Source organism: Symphalangus syndactylus, chromosome 14 (genome assembly GCF_028878055.3).
Source record: "Symphalangus syndactylus isolate Jambi chromosome 14, NHGRI_mSymSyn1-v2.1_pri, whole genome shotgun sequence".
NCBI classification, from domain to species: Eukaryota; Metazoa; Chordata; class Mammalia; order Primates; family Hylobatidae; genus Symphalangus; species Symphalangus syndactylus.
In genome coordinates this window covers 97,391,269-97,412,494 of record NC_072436.2, presented here as the reverse complement: position 1 = coordinate 97,412,494, position 21,226 = coordinate 97,391,269, and the positions used below count along the sequence as shown (strand labels likewise).

General features: G+C 39.5%; 1 protein-coding gene across 18 annotated transcripts in view; it reads right to left on the bottom strand.

The window, feature by feature from the left end:
• THADA (THADA armadillo repeat containing) overlaps positions 1-20,742 on the bottom strand; it is a 369,177-nt gene extending 348,435 nt beyond the window's left edge. For 5 of the 18 annotated variants that reach the window (XM_055242824.2, XM_055242825.2, XM_063618102.1 and 2 more), the window contains exons 1-11: positions 20,598-20,732; positions 17,796-17,842; positions 17,271-17,370; positions 16,894-16,988; positions 15,715-15,845; positions 11,401-11,549; positions 11,258-11,290; positions 10,961-11,009; positions 6,367-6,554; positions 3,128-3,222; positions 1,637-1,857 (exon numbers count right to left, since the gene is read on the bottom strand). In XM_055242824.2, coding sequence (XP_055098799.1) covers positions 1,637-1,857; positions 3,128-3,222; positions 6,367-6,554; positions 10,961-11,009; positions 11,258-11,290; positions 11,401-11,549; positions 15,715-15,845; positions 16,894-16,988; positions 17,271-17,346 — 1,037 coding nt within the window. In that variant the 5' untranslated portion in view covers positions 17,347-17,370; positions 17,796-17,842; positions 20,598-20,732. Of the gene's footprint in view, positions 1-1,636; positions 1,858-3,127; positions 3,223-6,366; positions 6,555-10,960; positions 11,010-11,257; positions 11,291-11,400; positions 11,550-15,714; positions 15,846-16,893; positions 16,989-17,270; positions 17,371-17,795; positions 17,843-20,289 lie in introns of all 18 variants that reach the window. The other 13 variants (XM_055242821.2, XM_063618099.1, XM_063618100.1 and 10 more) reach the window with 6 other exon arrangements.
• Positions 20,743-21,226: the final 484 nt, after the last annotated feature.

Sequence of the window (21,226 nt, the reverse complement as noted above, 5' to 3'; positions counted from 1 at the left end):
AGCTGTGCTCACGCCATTACACTCCAGCCTGGGTTACAGAGCGAGACTTTGTCTCAAAAATAATAATAGTCCAGGAAGGGGCATAGGGAAATTTGGGGGATGATGGAAATATTCACTGTCTTGACTGTGATGATTACACATGTTATTTATTTATTTATTTGAGACAGGGTCTTGCTGTCACTCAGGCTGGAGTGCAGTGGTGCAATCTCGGCTCACTGCAATCCCTGCCTCCCAGGTTCAAGTGATTCTCCTGCCTCAGCCTCCTCGGTAGCTGGGATCACAGGTGCATGCCACCACGCCTGGCTAATTTTTTAGTATTTTTAGTATAGACAGGGTTTCACCATGTTGACCAGGCTGGTCTTGAACTCCTGACCTCAAGTGATCCACCTGCCTAAGATCTGCACGCCTGGGATTACAGGGGTGAGCCACCACGCCCGGCCTACACATGTAATTTAAAACATAAGGAAAGCCAAGTGTTGGAGATGGTTGGGGGAATGGGGCTTCTTTGTGATAAAAATATTCTAAAGTTGTTTGAATTAACTTTTAAGATGTTAAAACTTCATTTTAGAAATGTTGATGTTTATCAGACTTGTGAGGATCACTTTAGATTACCTATGTTAAAGTTCTTCATAAATTCTAAAGCACTACACATGTAGAAATTTTTATAGTTTTAAAAAATGATGGTAAAAACAAATTTCAGGAAAAAAATTTTTAAAGAAAAAGAGATAGCACAGAGAATATTAAAAATTAATTTGAGAAATGCTGGTGGTTGTACAACTCTGTGAATAAACTAATAAACTGAATTGTACACCTTAAATTTATGAATTGCATAATATATTATAGCTCCAATATGTAAAAAATTATTTTAGTTTTCCTCCTCTATTCATATGTTCATTATTATCAAGCTGTATATATGTTTTGACATTTCATATACACGATCACTTTCAGCCATTATGGCAAAAACACCACAAAAATACAAAATACAGCCTCATGAAGTCAGAAGACCTTCTAATATTGCTGTCTCAGGTTCTTATTAGCAATATGCTCTTAGGTAAGCATTTACTTTTCTAAGCCTCCCTTTGCCCATTCAACAAATTAGATTTCTTATCCTATATAGTAGCCATTTGAGGATCATATTAAATTACCTTTGTTGAAGTTCTTTATAAATTCTAAAATACTATTCATATAAAAATTTTTATAGTTTTTAAAAATAAAATTGAAAATGTTAAAAATGTTAGAAATGTTCTTTACAGGTTAACCTGCAGCAATAATTTTATTTATTTTTTTGAGACAGGATCTCACTCTGTCACCCAGGCTTGAGTGCAGTGGCACAATCATACCTCACTGCATCCTTGGCCTCCTGGGCTCAAGCAATCTTCCCACCTCAGCCTCCCAAGTAGCTGAGACTACAGGCGCATGCCACCACACCTAGCTAAGTTTTAAAAGTTTTGTACAGACAGGGTCTCACTATGACACCAAGGCTGGTTTTGAACTCCTGGCCTCAAGTGATCCTCTTGCCTCAGCCTACTGGGAGGGTAGCTGGGATTAGAGGCACAAGCCACTCCCGCTTTTGGACTGCATCTTTTAAATGTCTTACAAGTGAAACAAAATATGAGATGATAGCATCAAAACTCACTGTGAACTCAAGGTGAACAAAACATGTGCAGTATCCAAGAGCAGGGCCTCCCCACTCTGACCCATGCTCCCATTCTGCCAGTCCAACATGGCGAGTGTCCCCTGACACAGGAATAAGACAGCTGACTCAGAGACGTCACCAAAACAGAGGCTCCTGCAGCTGCTCATAAACCACTCGGGGACGCTGGTGCAGTCCACTGAATGAAGCAGCACACTGCTAATCTGGAAAAATAAAGCAGAGCTAATACATGTAAAGCTTTTAAAACTTTTCAGAGATATTTCAAAATACAAACCCAAACATCTCTTTCCCCTGAAAAATCCTAGGAAAAATGACTAAATCCAAAGATAAAATACCCACAAATGTCATGATTATTGTATTAGTATTAAAGGAAAAAAATTACATCAAGTACGAGAATGATTTTGCTGGTTGGAATGTACTGGCAGAGCACAACACATCGCCACCTGCAGGTGGATAATCTTAACAACTGTTTTTTTTTTGGTATTTTTTTTTTTTTTTTAACAAATGCTTTTAGAGGTGATTTGAGAAATAAACATCCTCAACTTACCCAAAGATAATTACTTTGTGTGATCTCATAAAATAATCCATATATATTTTTCTAAGGTCAGGGAAAATGATAAAATAAGTTTCCATATAATATAGCGAGCAAAAAAAGAAACCTACTAGTGAAAAATACAAGGATTGTGGCCTAAATTATCAAATTATACGTTCTGTAAGAAGCAAAAATACTGAACAATTGACTCTATCTAGCATGCTTCCTGTCTAAAGCACATGATTTGGGTCATTCCTAATAAAGAACACATTTATCAGAAAAGTTATTACTGTGTATATATCTATACATTAATATGCATAATTTAACATTAAAAATATCTTTTAAGATACTAATGAGAGATGACACTGAACAAACAGTACTAGAAAGAAACTAAAAGCATGTACATCAAAAATGTTTACAGTGATTATCACTGTGAGATGGACTTACAGGTGACTGTTACTTTTTGTTATTGTTGCTTTATCTGAATTTTTGGAATTGTCTCTTATTATAAGAGAAAAAGGTCATCAGAAGGAACCAGACAATGCAAAAAAAAATTCTTTTAATTCACTTCTTTAAAAATATTTTTAATTTTTTTTTTTTGAAGAGACAAGGTCTCACTCTGTTGCCCAGACTGGTGCAATCTTATCTCACTGCAGCCTTAAACTCCTGGGCTCAAGCGATCCTCCCACCTCAGCCTCTCAAAGAGCTGGGACTACAGCTGTGCACCACCATACCCAGCTAATTTTTTTATTTTTTGTAGAGACAAGGTCTAGCTAAACTCCCTAGGCTAATCTCAAACTCTTGGCCTCAAGTGACCTTCCCGCCTCGGCCTCCCAAAGTGTTGGGATTGTAAGTGTGAGCCACTGCACCAAGCCAAAAATATTTTTTAAACATACTCTAACTCTCAATAAAGTATAATTCTAAAAAGGAGATGCACTTACCAAACGAGGAATCTTTTCAGATGGGTGAAACATAGCTTTAATAAAAAGAATAATAGCTAATCCAGATGTGCTCTGTACAGTCTGTAATAGATTATCTATTTGGCAAAAAAGGAGAGAAGTTTGTGTTAAATAATGAATATTCTGGTAGAGTGGAAAGAGCAGATGCTGAGCAGCCAGATAGGCCTGGGTACAATTTCTAGTCTGACCACTAGGTCTTACATAAGTTATTTAACATCTCACAGACTCTCTTTTCTCTTCTGTAAAATGGGATAACTCTTAACTGACACAGTGTCAGGTTTAGATGAATAATGAATATAAAGGCTTTTTAGAAGGAGTCTCGCTCTGTCGCCAGGCCAGAGTGTAGTGGCGTGATCTCGGCTCACTGCAACCTCTACCTCCCGGGTTCAGGCGATTCTCCTGCCTCAGCCTCCCAAGTAGCTGGGACTACAGGCGCGTGCCACCACACCCAGCTAATTTTTGTATTTTTAGTAGAGACGGGGGTTTCACCATGTTGGCCATGATGGTCTCGATCTCTTGACCGCCTGCCTTGGCCTCCCAAAGTGTTGGGATTACAGGCGTAAGCCACTGCGCCCGGCTGAATATAAAGGCTTTTAAGCCCAGTATATAAATACTCAATAAATGTGATTCCTTCCTCTCTCCTCTAACACACACTTTCTTCCTCACCAACTATTGCTTCCCAGAACACCTAATAGCAACACCACCTGTCCCCTCCCCTCCACCAATGCCTCTGTATCCCAATCACCATATACATAGACTTTTTCATAAAGAGATTTCAGGGCTTGTATAAAGAATGTACATAAGTGCTAATTACAAACTTTGCTAGCATTGACACTGTACCCATAGCAACCAAACAGTTTTGACTTGGTATCTTCTTTTTGTTTTGTCTCTATTAGCCTCTAATATCATGGTGAATTGTTCAACCTGGGGAAAGAAGTAACACTTCTTTATGACATCATAAACTATGTACTAAATATCCACTCTGCCCTTCATCACTGATAGCAAAACTGTGACTTTGACTGGGAAAGCTACATGACCAGCCAAAAGCAGGATACTTGCTTCTTCTTCAATCTTCTTTGCAACTAAAGGCAGCATATAAGAGGGTTCAGGCCAACTGGATGTAAGCCAGTCACTTGAGTATCCTGATTAAAAGTAAAGATGCAACTGGCCTTCCTTCTTCCTACCTTAAATAAAGACACATCTGGAGCTACAGCAGTCATATGGCAACCACGAGGCAACAAATGTGGGTGAAAGCCAACCTGCTGAAGATGGCACAGCAGAAAAGCAGAAAATGTGTGGATTGTACACTGCCTATACCTGGGCACTGCCTATACCTGGATCACCTGCCTCTGAACTTGTTATATGGGAAAGAGGTTTGGTTTTCAGTTACTTGCAGCTAAACACTTTACTGATTATGAAGCTTTAAAATGCTGGAAAAGAATAGTACTGATTAGGTGCCATCAACTTTTCGGAAAAGAAGCTACTTCTTTTTTTTTTTTTTTTTTGAGACAGAGTCTTGCTCTGTTGCCAGGCTGGATGGAGTGCAGTGGCACAATCTCAGCTCACTGCAACCTCTGCCTCTCGGGTTCAAGTGATTCCCCTGCCTCAGCCTCCCAAGTAGCTGGGACTACAGGTGCACGGCACCACTCCTGGCTAATGTTTTTTTTTTTTTTTGTATTTTAGTTTTTTAGTATTTTAGACGGGATTTCACCATGTTGGCCAGAATGGTCTCAATCTCCTGACCTTGTGATCTGCCCGCCTTGGCCTCCCAAAGCACTGGGATTACAGGCATGAGCCATCACGCCCGGCTGAAGCTACCTCATATTAAAATCATGTATTCTCTACATTTCATTAGTTAGAGAATCTTTTTTTTAGACTAACACAGTCCTCTTTTAAAAAGTAAATAACCTCTGAAAAGTTTTCTGTAAGTTATGTCTTAATAAAAGTAACTTTAACTACTTTCCTTTCAATACCTGAGAACCCAGGCAAAAAGAAAAATGGAAATACTAATTGGACAAAATACAGCTAAGACTTTCATTACCAGGGTTAAAAACACAAACAATGAGGCCGGGCGCAGTGGCTCACATCTGTAATCCCAGCACCTTGGGAGGCCAAGGTGGGGGCAGATCACCTGAGGTCAGAAGTTCCAGACCAGCCTGGCCAACATGGTGAAACCCTGTCTATACTAAAAATACAAAAACAAAAAACTAGCCAGGCGTGGTGGTGCATGCCTGTAATCCCAGCTACTCGGGAGGCTGAGGCAAGAGAATTGCTTGAATCTGGAAGGCAGAGGTTGCAGTGAGCCAAGATCACGCCACTGCACTCCAGTGTGGGCGACAAAGAGCGACTCCATCTCAGACAAAAAAAAAAACCAAAAAAACAAAAAACACAAACAATGAGATGCTATTGTTTTCCAATCAGCCTAGCGAAACCAGAGTCAGTTATTGTTTTTCACTAACAAGAGCTCTAAAGAGATCCCATTAGCATGTTTTTAATTAAGTTACATTCATACATATATTACCATATAGAATGGGAGGTGAAGAGAGAAAAGATAATTCAACTTTTTATATAAATACTTGTGTTAGGTGTCACTTTTTTGTTAATCTTATTATAATAATAAACCACAGATTCCAAAAAAGTGACAGAAAACAAATTTATAGCTTAATAAATTATTAAAAAGTGATCACCCTTGAACCTATCTTCCAAGGCAAGAAATAGAACTCAGCCACCCAGGCTGGGCACAGTGGCTCACACCTGTAATCCCAGCACTTTGGGAGGCCACGGTAAGCAGATCACTTGAGGCCAGGAGTTCAAGAACAGCCTGGCCAACATGGTGAAACCCTGTCTCTACTAAAAATACAAAAAATTAGTCAGGTGTGGTGGCACCCTCCTATAATCCCAGCTACTCGGAAGCTGAGGCACGAGAATCGCTTGAACCTGGGATGTGAAACCCAAGATGAGGAGGTTGCAGTGAACCAACATCACGCCACTACACTCCAGCCTGGGCAGCAGAGTGAGATTCGGTCTCAAAAAAAAAAAGAAAACAAAAAAGAGAAAACCATGTAGTCCAGGACCTCCCTCCATTTTGAGAGGCTGAGTAAGGATACATTCCACATCTCAGTTAAGTATCACATTTCACACACTATTAGTAGGAAAAGCTGATTGGCACTCAATTTTAACTGTCAATTACATATCATTTGTATGTAATTTGTTACACTTACCATCACTTAAAAACTTGGTAAAAATACTCAGCAATCCACACATATTTTGCCATATGGGAGAATTGGAAGCCTTCCAAAGATTTCCCTGGAAATCTTGTACTTTCTGCACTAACACCATTGAAACTCTAATGCCTACCAATAAGTCATTCATCAACTGTGTTTGAACAATATGATTTCCAGCACATTTTCTATAAAGAAGAAAAGACATTATTACAAAAGGAAATTCAAACAAAAGTGTGAACATTTCAATTCTCAGCAAAATACATTCCTCAAGGGCCCAAAATCAGTTTTAAATTATAATAATTTATTCCTCTCTCTTCCATTCCTATAAACATTCCAATTATGTAGACATTAATCGCAAACTTTCAACACCCTTAACTTATCTACATGTCCCTCTTTCTCAGCCAATAACTAACTTCACTTCTTTTAGGGCAAAGATAAGAAATCAAGAATGAATGACAGAACTTGGGCTGGGCGAAGTGGCTCACACTTGTAATCCCAGCACTTTGGGAGGCCGAGGCAGGTGGATCATTTGAGGTCTAGAGTTTGGGACCAGCTTGGCCAACATGGGTGAAACCATGTCTCTAGTAAAAATACAAAAAATTAGCCAGGTGTGGTGGCACATGCCTGTAATCCCAGCTACTCAGGGGGGTGAGGCAGAAGAATCGCTTGAACCCCAGAGGCAGAGGTTAGTGAGCAGAGACAGCACCACTGCACTCCAGCCTGGGCGAGACAGAAAGACACCATCTTAAAAAAAAAAAAAAATGACATAACTTACAAACTTAAACACTCTCTCAACGTTGATATATTTCCCTCCCTGGCTTTTTTTTTTTTTTTTTTTTTGAGATGGAGTCTCCCCCTCTGTCACTCACGCTTGAGTGCAGTGGTGTAATCTGGGCTCACTGCAACCTCCACCTCCTGGGTTCAAGCGATTCTCCTGCCTCATCCTCCCAAATAGCTGAGATTACAAGCAAGCCATCATGCCCAGCTAATTTTTATATTTTTAGTAGAGACAGGGGTTTCGCTATGTTGGCCAGGCTGGTCTCGAACTCCTGACCTCAAGTGATCCGCCTGCCTCAGCCTCCCAAAGTGCTGAGATTACAGGCGTGAACAACCGTGCCCGGCCCCTCCCTGACTTCTAAAATGGCAGCCTCTAGCAGATTTTCCCCTACTTCACCAGCACTCCTTCTCAGATACCTTCACTAATTCATCCTCTTCTCCCTGATCTTTTTATGTTAGGAATGTCCAGGACTCAGTCTTTATTCCTCTTCTTTTCTCCATCTAATTCTCTCCCTTGCTGATCTCTTTTAGCTCATCAGCTTTAAATTATAATCTACATGCTGATAATTCCCAAATTTTTATCTCTAACCCAGACCTCCCTGTCTAATTCCTTTCTGGTATATCTAACTTCCTGATATTTTTACTTGGATGTCTAACAGACATCTCTAAATGAGTGAACTTATCTTCAACTCCAAATCTGCTGTACCTGATGCATCTTTATCCTACAAAAACATTGTAATCATCCTTGCCACCTCTCCCCTCCATCTCATCTATAAGAAAATCCTGTTGGTTCTACCTTCAAAATACATCTAGAATCAGACCAACTCCACTGCTACATCTTGGCCTGAGCCACTCTCATCTCTCCCTCGGGTTATTGCCTCCTTCCCTCTCAGTCAGTTCTCAACACAGCAAAACACAGAATAATCCTATTAAGGCAAAAGTTAGGAAAAACAACTTGGTAGTTCCTCAAAAAGTTAAACATAGAATTATCTTATGATTCCACTCCTACGTATATACACAAAAGAGCTAAAAGCGGAGACACAAAGATATACTTGTATATCATTGTTTATAGCAGCATTATTCACAATAGCCTAAAGGTAGAAACAGACCAACTGTCCATCGACAGATGGATTAACATGTGGTCTACACATACAATGGGATATTATTTGGCCACAAAAAGGAATGAAATTCTGATATATGCTATACATGTGGATGACCCTTGAAAACATGCCTGTAATCCCAGCACTTTGCAGGGCTGAGGCAGGGGGACTGCTTGAGCTTAGGAGTTTGAAACCAGCCAGGGCAACATGGTGAAACTCTATTTCTACTAAAAATATAAAAACAGGGCATAGTGGCGGACATCTGTGGTCCCAGCTACTCCAGAGGCTGAGGTGGAAGGATCGCTTGAGCTTGGGAGGCAGAGGTTGCAGTGAGCCAAGATCCTACACTCCAGGTTGGGTAACAGAGCCAGAGCTTGTCTCAATAAAAAAAAAAAAAAAGGAAAAATAAATGAAATAAGCCTGACACAAAAGGACAAATACTGTATGATTCATAAGAATCACCCAGAATAGGCAAATTCAAAAAGACAGAAAGTAGAATAGAGGTTACCTGGGGCTACAGGAAAAGACCTTTTTAAAAAAATAAATTTTCCTTTCTTTTGGACACACTGAATTTGAGGTACCTGTAAAACATCCAAGCTGAGATGTCCACAAGTCAACTGTCAACTGATGTCCATCAGTCTACCACTCAGGAAAGAGATCTAACTTAGAGTAATAAATTTGGGAATCCTGAGTATATAGGTGGTGGCTGACACCAAAGTGGACGTTATTAAGCAGTTCAAACAAACAAAATAAAAAGGACAGAACCCACCTTTACACGATGAGCTAAAAAGAAGAGCCAAAAAGGAGAAAAAGAGACAAAGAGCTCCTGCTGTGGCAAAAGGCTACCTTGAGTGAAAGACGATGTACAGGTATTATTTCTCCTCTCTCCCAGAACCTCCTCAAACCAACAGCCATGGGATTTAAAACGTAAAAAGATAAATTCTTAAAGGCAACCAATATGCAACAAGACAATAACAATAGTATCTCAGAAGCTGCAAAGCAGATGGATGAGTGATAACTGACAGCAGAATCAAGAAAAGTGGATACTAAGCCAAGGAACAAGCCCAGAAGCCACTTGATTTGTAGTCCCAAATGGTTCAGAAACTGTTGGCACTAGGTACTCCTTGATGTGGAGGTAAATATAGGATTGAAGACAGGAAGACTGAATACCTCCGATCCAGCAGACAACTTGTTTATCTTTTGAAAAGGTAAAACAGGTGTTTGGAAAGGAAGATAGCACTCACAGATAAGGCAGCAACATATTACAAAAATAATTAGGTCAATACATGCACAATGCACGCCAAATACTGAGACCTCAGCCTTCTTCCCTCACTCAGCAACCAGAATATTAAAACAATGGTGTGGAAGATTCTTCCATGGCAAATCCAGTACCTAAGCAAAAAGATTTAAACATACTGACATCTTTAGGTTTCCCCAAAGAAGAGTTACCCCAAGAAAGAGCCCAGCTAGACTAGCCTACAATAAAACCTGCAGTCAACTCCACTCATAGGCACAGACATTCAAATCAATCCTTGGTGTCCCATTATTAAATATGACTACCCTGGCTGGGCACGGTGGCTCACGCCTATAATCCTAGCACTTTGGGAGCCAAGGAGGGAGGATCACTTGAGCCAATGAGTTCAAGACTAGACCTCAGCCCTATGAAAAATTAAAAAAAAAAAAAAAAAAAAAATTAGCCAAGCATGGTGGCAGGCACCTACAGTCCCAGCTACTTGGGAGACTGAGGTGGGAGTATCACTTGAACCCGGGGAGGCAGAGGTGCAGTGAGCCAAGATCGTGCCACTGCACTCAAGCCTGGGTAACAGAATGAGACCCTGTCACAAAGAAAAAAAAAAATTTATATACACAGGGATAGATAGATAGATAGATAAAAAGAAAGAAATACATAATTGCCCAGCCAAGGAACACCAGACTTCTGAGGAAAGCTTCTAATAAGAAATATACTGAACAAAACCAGCAAGCAGAAAAAAGCAACTTGGAAGAAACAGAGACTATGTAAAGATGATAAAGAACAAAAAAACTATCATGAATATATCCTCAGAGAAATAACAGAGGATATTTCACTCACAAAATAAAACAGGATGCTACGAAAAAGGAACATACTCAGGTGAGGAAAAGAGTTCTTTCACTTATTCTCATAACAATTTATTAAATTTTTAATTTTTCATTTAAATATTTTAATAAAGTTTGAATATAAAATTTTGAATTTATTAAAATTAAGTATCAAACCTCTAAAAAATAAATTTAAATAATTGGGTCTAATATTAATGGAGAAAGGGGCTGGGCATAGTGACTAACTCCTGTAATCTCAACACTCTGGGAGGCTAAAGCAGTAGATTATTTCAGTCCAGTAGTTTAAGACTAGCCTGGGCAACATAGTGAGACTCTGTCTCCAAAAAAATACAAAAATTAGCTGAGTGTGGTGGTGCATGCCTGTAGTCCCAGCTACATGGGAAGCTGAGGTGATACAAACACTTGAGCCCAGGAGGTTGAGGCTGCAGCGAGCTATGATCACACCACTGCACTACAGCCTGGGTGACACAGCAAGACCCCATCTTAAAAAAAATGTAATAGTGATAATATTAATGAAAAGGGATGAAAAGATCACATTTTGAGACTTTTAAATTTTTCTTTTACAAAGATAATGTACAACTGCAAGTGTGTACACACAAATGCCAACATATAGCACTTGCCTATTTTCTTCCAGGATTTCAATTAAACTCTTCTGCAGAAAATGTAGCACTGAAACAAAAAGAATATGACAAACAAGAATTTAAAACTGTGAACCTCAATTTCAATAAAATAAAATATTTTATATCACTGTTATCTAAAATGATATCATGATATAGAAACAAAAATTTAAAAGGAAGGGGCATGATGTACCTGAGTTATCCATAATGCTCTATTACCAAGAAACTTAAAAGAGCCAGTTCCAAAATGACTCATACAAGCCATCAACTCATGGAACAAAATAAAATAATAGGACTTACCATTTTTAAGCAGATTATTAACACTTGCTCTACCTGTAGAGGATAAAATGAACACTGGTAAGGAGTTTCACGACCATCATTTAAAAACTATGATGTGATGAGAGGGGTTAGCCAGAAAAAGGACTAGAATAGTGCTGCCTTACCCAAGTTAAAGTTCTCCATACAGGAAGAAATATTGTCAATAACTTTCCTATAAGCGTATAAGTCAGTAGTATTCAATTCTTCCTGAAGACGAGAAGTAAAACGGTGTATAGCCTCAGGTAGAAAAAATTCAGGTAGGCTATTTAGTGAGCTAGAAAAAGAAACACACATTAAAAATCTGACAATCTAATAGCCCCAGAATATGTGGAAAGGGGAGAGAATCATACAAATGTGGGAATACTGAACTAAACCTTCAAAATACAGCCAGAAAATTACAACTCCACACTACCATCACTGGAATTCCCTGGCTTGTCAGCTCGTCTGGTCTCCCTGCTTCCACCTTGCTTCTCTCCCATCTCCCAGATTATTCTCAATAGAGCAGGCAGAGTGACACTGTTAAAACACCATGTCACTTCTTACTAAAACCTCCAACAATATCCTTCTCGGTTAAAGTACTAGTTGAAGCGTTTACAGTGACCTACAAGGTCTCCCGACACAATCTGGCACTACCGTTAGCTCCTGACCTCATCTTTATTTTTTTTCTTTTCTTGATTTTTAAAATGGCATCCATCACAATCCTGACCTCACCTTGATCCTTGTTCACTTAGCTTTAGCTACATGGCCTTGCTCTGTTCTGACATACCAGTCTTTGCTCCTGCTGTTTCCTCCACCCAAAATACTCTTCCTTCAAATATACCCAACAATCATTGCCTCATCCTTTTCAGGTCAATCTCAATTATGTTATCATGTCTGAGCAAAGCTATATGAAGTGACCATAGTATTTTAAATTGTAACCCTCACCTCATCCTTTATGTCCCCTTTCCTCCCTCCCCACTTTTAGATAGCACTCATGCCATCTAATATCCTATAAATGTTATTTATTTTGTCTATTTTCTATCTTCCCCTTAGAATGTAACCTCCATTCTGGACTGTTTCATTCATTCTACCCCCAGTTCCTAGAAGAGTGCTGAAACATAGTAGACAGTCAATAAAAATTTATCAAATGAGTAAACATATCAATTTTGCCTCAATTAATATAAATCAAAACTGATAGGCTTTGTTTTAAATATAACTGGACAGTTCAAAGTTTTTCTAGACGAAAATAATTCAAAAATGGGAATATTCAGAATAAGAAGTCACTAGAGGGATGACTTAACACTGATATACAATTAAAACACTTTATCAAACTATAGTAAATAAAGTGTGGTGTTGGTGTACAAACAAATGGACCTAAATCAGAAATCAAACCCATGTATATATGTGAACATACAACACAATAAGGTGGCATTCCAAATATGTGGGCAAAGACGGACTATTCAATAGTTTGGGTAAGTGGTTCCCCATATAAAAAAGAAAACTAAATTGAATCCCTACCTCACACTACATTTCAAGCTTAATTCCCAATGGACGTAAAGGTTAAGCAAAAAAAATAGCATAAGGCCTGCAAATAATGTTTTAAATAATCTTGTATTACAGAAAGCATATATAGCAAGGTATAAAACTCAGAAATCTACACACACAAAAATTAGCTGAGTTGATAACCAAAATAAAATTTTAATTTTTGTAAAGACAAGACACCATGAGAAAGTTTAAAGTAACAAACGAATGTATTTGGCATATGATCTACAGAGAAGTCTTATAAATCAAGAAAACATCCTAACAAGAAAATGTACAAGGAATATGTAATAAAAAAAGTCAAATTCCACACATTAAAAAATGTTCAATTACACTAGTAATCTGGGATATGCAAATTATAATGATAGCATTTTCACTCATTAGATTTTAAAAAGTTTAAAGATTGATACTATCCAATGGTGGAAATATATGAAGAAGAAACAAGCATTCTAACTCAATTGGTAGTCTGGGGGAGTACAATTGAACAATATCTACCAAGAATTTCAATAGGCCTAATTTTTGGTCCAGAAATTCCACTTCTTGGAATTTATCTCAGAGAAATACACATATATAATTATACACATAAGAATATCACTGCAATGGGGAAGTCATTAAATTACTTTAAACCATGTAATATAAATCATGTAATATGTACCATATATAGATACATACATATCATATATATGGTACATTTAAATTTTGGTATATTCATATTACAGAATATTTACAGCTGAAAAAGTAAGGACTGTTGGCAGGAATGTAAAATGTTGCATACGGAAAACAGTATGACAGTTGCTCAAAAAATTACAAATAGTATTACGATAAGGTCCAGCAATCCCACTTCTGGGTATATATCCAAAGAACTGAAAGCAGGATCTCAAATAGATATTTGCACACCCATGTTCATAGCAGCATTATTCACAACAGCCAAGCAGTGGAAGCAACCCAAATGTCCATTGAAAGATGAATGGATGAACAAAATGCAATATATGCATACAACAGAATATTAAGCCTTAGAAGAAAATCCTGTCATATGCTATAACAGGGATGAACCTTAAGGACATTATGTTAAGTTAAATCAGTCACAAAAATATAAATACAAATATTACACTAATATGAGGTATCTAAAGTAATCAAATTCATGAATGGAAAGTGGCTGCCAAGGGCTGAGCAGGAAATGGGGAGTTGTTACTTAATGTGTACAGTTTCAGAGCTTAGCAGATGACAAGGTTCTAGATAGAGATCATTGCACTGCAATGTGAATACACTTAACAATAGTGAACTATATACACTTAAAAATGGTTAAGACTCAAACATCGTATGTTCTCACTCACAAGTGGGAGCTAATCTATGAGGATGCAAAGCCTTAAGAATGATACAATGGACTTTGGAGACTCAGGGGAAAGGGTGGGAAGGGGGTGAGAAATAAAAGACTACAAATTGTTGGGTACAGTATACACTGCTCAGGTGATGTGTGCAACAAAATTTCAGAAATCACCACTTATTCACGTAACCAAGTACCGCCTGTTCCCCAAAAACCTATGGAAATAAAAATTAAAATTTAAAAAAAAAAGAATTCATAAAAAAAAAAAAGGTTTAAGACTGAGGTTTTATGTTATGTGTCTTTTACTACAATTTTTTTTTTTTGAGACGGAGTCTCGCTCTGTCGCCCAGGCTGGAGTGCAGTGGCGGGATCTCGGCTCACTGCAAGCTCCGCCTCCCGGGTTCATGCCATTCTCCTGCCTCAGCCTCCCGAGAAGCTGGGACTACAGGCACCTGCCACCATGCCCGGCTAATTTTTTGTGTTTTTAGTAGAGACGGGGTTTCACCGTGTTAGCCAGGATGGTCTCGATCTCCTGACCTCGTGATCCGCCCACCTCGGCCTCCCAAAGTGCTGGGATTACAGGCATGAGCCACTGTGCCCGGCCAGAAATCACCATTTATTCACGTACCAAGTACCACCTGTTCCCCAAAAACCTATTTTTTTTAAAAAAAGGATTTTATGACATGGAAATATCTCTAAGACATTCTTTGGTGAAAAAACAAGCTACAGAGCACTGTGTAGAGTATAATCTCATTTACAGATACATAAAAAGAATGTAACACATATATGCTGACCTCAACGAAAAGGTCTAGAAAGATAAATATCAAAATGGTAAGTGACAATCTTTACTAAGAAAAGTAAGATAAGCCCTAAACAATGAAATGGAAGCCTTACTTTTTATTTTGTATACTTCTATATAGTTTGAAATTTTTATACCAAGCCTATATTCCTGTGTTATCTGTGTAAATATATATTTAAACCAAGCATAGGACAAAAAGAGGAAAAAACAGCAAGATGACATTTAAACATAACCAATAAATGTAAATGGATTGAGGAAGGAGTAAGCAAACTACAGCCCACAGCCTGTTTATTAAGCCTGTGACCTAAGAAGGCTTTTTATATTTTTAAAAAGTTGTAACTAGGCAGGGGCGCGGTGGCTCACGCCTCCAATCTCAGCACATTGGGAGGCCGAGGTGGGCAGATCACGAGGTCAGGAGATCCAGACCATCCTGGCTAACATGGTGAAACCACGTCACTACTAAAAATACAAAAAATTAGCCAGGCATGGTGGCAGGCGCCTGTAGTCCCAGCTACTCCAGAGGCTGAGGCAGGAGAATGGCGTGAACCCAGGAGGCAGAGCTGGCAGTGAGCCGAGATCGCACCACTGCACTCCAGCCTGGGCGACAGAGCTAGACTCCGTCTCAAAAAAAAAAAAAAAAAAAAAAAAGTTGTAACTAATCAACGAAAACAGAACAAACCATATGAACTTTATGTGATCTGTATCAGTTCAGTTTTATCAAACCAAGGAAGGAACTTTAGTTACTTTTGGTCAAATTCAACATTTATAACACCGAACTTCCCTTCCTTTTATTCTTACCTTGCCAATACTTTCTTCAAGGGATTCTTTAGACTCAAAGAAAGATAAATGCCCGCTAAAATATCCAAACAACTTTGAATAGTGGGATCACACATGCCATTTTTATCTACTTTCTCCAGCAGAGGCACAATCTGTAATACAAAACATTGAAGTAATTTTTCTAATATCAAGTATAGCAAAGTAACATGGTTACAGACACTCTTTAAAGTCTCAATTGCTGGGCACAGTGGCTCACCCCTGTAATCCCAACACTTTGGGAGGCTGAGGTGGGCAGATCGCTTGAGCCCAGGAGAGTTTGAGACAAGCTTGGGCAACATGGTGAAACCCTGTCTCTACAAAAAAAAATACAAAAATTAGCCAGGCATGGTGGCGCATGCCTGTAGTCCCAGCTACTCAGGGGGCTAAGGCAGGAGGATCGCTTGAGCCCAGGAGGTTGAGGCTGTGGTTGAATCAAGATCACACCAGTGCACTCCAGCCTGGGCAAGAGAGTGAGACCCTGCCTCAAAAACATAAATAAAATAAAGTGTCAATTATGTGAAATGTTTTCCATACTCCACTGTCAAGGATACTGATTTAAACATCTATTTCACTATTTGTTAACTTTTTAAACTCATGTCCCCAACTCCCTCTTTACCCTCCAGACCCACCTCCACAGAGACTCACAGATCTGTTAATGGCTTACGGTAAAGAACAGCTGTAGTACTATTAAAAAACCAGTAATACATTTACTTGCTTTCCAAAAAAAAAAAAAAAAAAAAAACTATGTGTGCTCAAATGGTAAATCCTAAAACTGAAAGTATATAGGATATATATATATGAGATATATACTTATACTAGTAAGTATAATCTTTATGTTTTAAATTAACTTTTAAATGTGCCTGCTAAAAAGTTTTGAAGATTCATATATTTTAAAATTTATCTCCACAAAAGAGGTATGCACAATTATCTTCTACCTTATCTATTTACGGTTCAATTATGATAGAAGCCTGAATATGGCTTCTATTGCTGCTTTGAATACGAGGATATTATACAATAAACAGAAAAGAAAAAAAAATACTTATTTATTAATGAGAAACTGATATGCAATAATTAGGGGCCAAAAACTGTCAGTGATTTTTTTAAATCCTTAATAGCATGACACTCTTAAAGATGCATCCGTGAATATCAATTCAGACTTACCTGTTTAACATAACGGATTTGTGACACTCCATCCGTGAGTTGTACACAGTGTAACAGCAAAGCAGCTAGATTTTTCCCTTCCACATCAGCAAAAGCTATATAACATACACAAAGAAAAATTTTTCAATGATTTAACAGTAAGTTAAAGATAACTTTGCCTTTGTTGTGCATTCTACAAAATTTTTTAATTATAAACCAAAGCAATAGGTGGAACACAGTCTGAAGACAGAATTTTAAGAAAATTGTTTTACAACCAAAAAATAAGGAAAAATATAAAGAATTTGAATATTACATGCTAGGGGTCCCAGTCATTAAAATACTCTGCTTGCAAACTAAAAAAAAATACATTAAATAAGGGAAACCAGAAGTCCACCTACATTTCAAAGTTTCAAGGTCCTGATGGCAAATGGTCATCGCAGCAACTTGCACTTCTTTCTTCTTCTTTACACCCATTTTAAATAGAATTAATAGTAGTCACTGCAAGAAAGGAGACTTTAAGGCATTAATGTAAGGTTTCTCAACCTCAGCACTATCGATTTTTGGCTGGGTTCATTCTTTGAACAGTATCATCCTATGCATTATGTTTCGTGCATCCCCATCTCTATCCACTAGATGCCAGTGGCACCCTCCTCCCTCCCAAGTTCTGACAACCAAAATATGTCTCCAAACATTGCCAAGTGTCCCCTGGGGAACACAATTGCTCCAGAATGAGAATCACTGCCTAAGAATTTCTGATTTGAAGAAGAAAAATGTTTTAAGCTCAAGTTTATTACTGACTGAAGTTATTTTACCTACTATGACTCAGTCTTTGTATTTTAAAATGCAGCAAACTTTCCTTTTAGTGAACACACACACAAAAAAACTAGCATAGTTTTTCCAAAAATAAAATACTTCAAACTAACCTCGGTGACTCATTAGACTAACAGGAGGTACCACCGTGTCCTGATTTCTGCAAAAATGAAAAAAAAAAAATTTTTTAAATACTATTGAGTTTGCTTTTATCGATACTTAACAAATCAACGGGTTCATAACAGGCTAAACAACCCAGCTCAAAGACTACACAACTACACACTAATAGTACCATGCCATCTGGAAAGAAGTTGCTAGGGAATGTCATAGGGCTCTTTTCTTGATGCAGTTAGCATTTTTAGCAGTATTTATGATGCAACTATTAGAGGCTATAATGTAGTACATGTATAAAATAAACAAATCTGGAAGGACATGTTGAATGATGGAATCAGGAATAAAAACAGGTCAATAAACTGGAATAATGAGCAATACGAAATTTACCAAGATGAAATAGAAATAAATGTAAAGGGCTGCATTTAGTTTAGGGGAAAAAAACCACAGAGAGGCTGGAGAGGCAAAACGTGGTTTGAAACAGCTCAACAGCACAAGATGACTGCCAAAAACCACAGATGTCAGCCATATCAGAGTGCATGATTTTATCCAAACAGGCCAGGTGACATGCAGAGCATTAGGTGCAGTGCTGGCGGCCATACTTTAAGGAGCCATAATAAACAACGGAGCTGATTTCTGAAGGACCTAGAGAGCACCTTCTTCAGAGAACAGCTCAGTTAACCGAAGGTGTTTGGCCTGGAGAAAAGTCGACAGGACAAGAGCCTTAAAACAGCTGCTAGATTGTTTTGGAGAAAAAGGGAGCAGATTTGTCTATTATAGACTTCTTGTCTTGCTATTAGATTAGTATTACTCCGTCAGTACAAGCTACAGGGAAACAGATTCCAGATCAATACAAAGGAAAAGCTCTATGGTCCCACTAAGGACTGGGCTACCTTTTAAACAAAGAATTTCCCAACACCAGGAATATTCAAAGAGAAGATGACTGAATATTTTCTCTTGGACTCCTGAAACAGCCCCCTAACTTGTCTCCTAACTTCTACACTTACCTCCAAAGAGCCTATTCTGTTTACAGTCATCAAAGCAATCTCTTTAAAAAAAAAAACTCTCATCAAATTGAATTACTTACTCTCTTCCTTAAAACTTTCCAGGGGTTTCTAAATACACTTAGAATAAAATTCAAACTTGAGGCTGGGAGTGGGGGCTCGTGCCTGTAATCCCAGCACTTTGGGAGGCCGAGGCGGGTGGATCTCCTGAAGTCAAGAGTTCAAGACCAGCCTGGCCAACATGGTGAAACCCCGTCTGCACTAAATAAAATACAAAAATTAGCCGGGTGTGGTGGCGGGCGCCTATAACCCCAGCTACTCTGGAGGCCGAGGCAGGAGAATCGCTTGAACTCAGGAGGCAGAGGTTGCAGTGAGCCGAGATCGTGCCACTGCACTCCAGCCTGGGCGACAAAAGAGAAACTCCATCTCAAAAAATAAATAAATAAATAAATAAATAAATAAATAAATAAAAACTTGAGATTTTGCCCTTCAAGGCCCTAAATAATCTGGCCCTGCCTTCCTCCACTCTTCATCTCAAACCAATCTCCTCTTCACCATCTCAAGAGCTTTGTACTTCCTGATGCTCTTATTCCCACCTAAGAGGCTTTAGACTTCCCAGCATCTCTGCCCCTTAATGTTCATTCCACATCTTTGCAAGACTGACTCCTCACCATTCATGTTTCTGCTGCAACATTTCCTTCTAAAAGCCTTCCATGACCACTCTATCTAAAATCTCACCAATACAACACACGTAGACACTATTTCCGTTAATTTTCTTCATAGCCCTTACCAGTACCAGAAATTACCCTAACTTGTACATTTGTATATTGTCTGTCTCCCCTAGTAGCAAACTGAATGAAGGTAGCAACTTTAATCTGTTTTGTTCAAGTCTCAATTCCTAAACCAGTGCCTGGCACATAGTAGGTGTTTAACAAACCCTTGACGAATAAACAAATTAATTAACAAACATTTGTCAGAGATGTTCTAGAAGGGATATATGTCTTTAAGGGCAGGAAGGTGGACTATCTGGTATCTAAAATCCATTCTATATCTAAGTGACATTCTACATCTTAAGAATCTATGGTCTGTTTGGGAAGTAAGAAATCCATACAGTAATGGCAGGTGAGCAACCACTTAACCAAAAATTGACGCAGCTAGGAAAGTGTCGACAACAGAGGAAGTTGTAAAGGGATAGTCAGATCTAGAGGAATAGAGGCACGCTTCCTAAGAAAGTGACCATCGTACAAAGCCAGAAGAGACTGGGAAACGTAACTAGGGAGACTATTCTCTGGTGAAAGGTAAGCAAGTTTGCAGAAGGATTTGCTCTTGCAATTCTGAGGGCTACACAAAAGCAGACTCGGTCATTATGCCTGCTCAAATGATGCCTAAACGTGTGTCCTGAAGAACCAGGGTCCCCAAGGGGGTAAATCCCGTGTCTACCGCAAGGCCAGAAGGTGCCCAGTAAACTACACTCCTCCTAGGTCCCACTTACTGCTTCCCTTTAGAACGCTGCTTCATTCTACACCTTCCTGGCTGACTCCCACAAACATTCTCTGGGCGATTTCTGAACCACGCGGAGTCGAGGAAAGACAGTGGGAGAAAGTGGTTAAAGTGCTGTCTCCATGGAGACCTTAGCGACCGGAAATCAGTTTCACAGCCGCCGAATCCTGGCGATACCAAAAGATGGGAATTGGTGTGGCTCGCCAGGCGGCCCTAGCAAAACTGGCCGAGCCGAGCGGTGGAAAGTCACGCGCTGCCGCGGGTCTGGCACGCAGGACACCTGGGAGCCAAACCTCGTACCCGTCGGCGTCTGAGAAGAGTCGCAGGCGCCTAGTCGAGTCCCGGAAGCAGGTCTCCTTCTACGGCGTCTCCGAGGCTCGCAACGCGGTCCGCCGTCGACTACCGGGTCAGGGCGAAGGGAGGGAGATAGGGGTAACCTGGGGGAGTCATCGCGATAATTGACCAAACGCAGCTCCTCCAATCAGGAGTTCGACGAGGCCGTGACGTCACCGGGGTGGGCGGTAGCACTTGGATTTGGTTAATCCGCCACTTTACCGTCAGCGCCGCGCGTTCCTCGTGGCGTTGGAACTGACCGGCTTTCTTGCGCCCACCTCATTCTCTTCATATGCTTGGACGCCTGGGAAGCGCTTTTGTCCCAATCCAGACCCTCCACCTTTCTCCCACTCTGTTGGCCTAGTGCAGAGTCTAGGAGAAAACTACGTCTGGGACCCGGGAACGAGTCCAGGGAGTTTAGAGCCTGCGAGATGGGGCACGGGGTTGGGCGGCGACTGAACGGAAGCCACGAGAAGAATTCGGACTAAAATGAGAAGTGCTGAACCAACGTGTGCCAAAGCGCATTTATTCATTCAATAGATAATGAGCCCTACTGTCGGAGCGTCGCCAGGCGCTAGCCTTGAAAGTTATCCCCT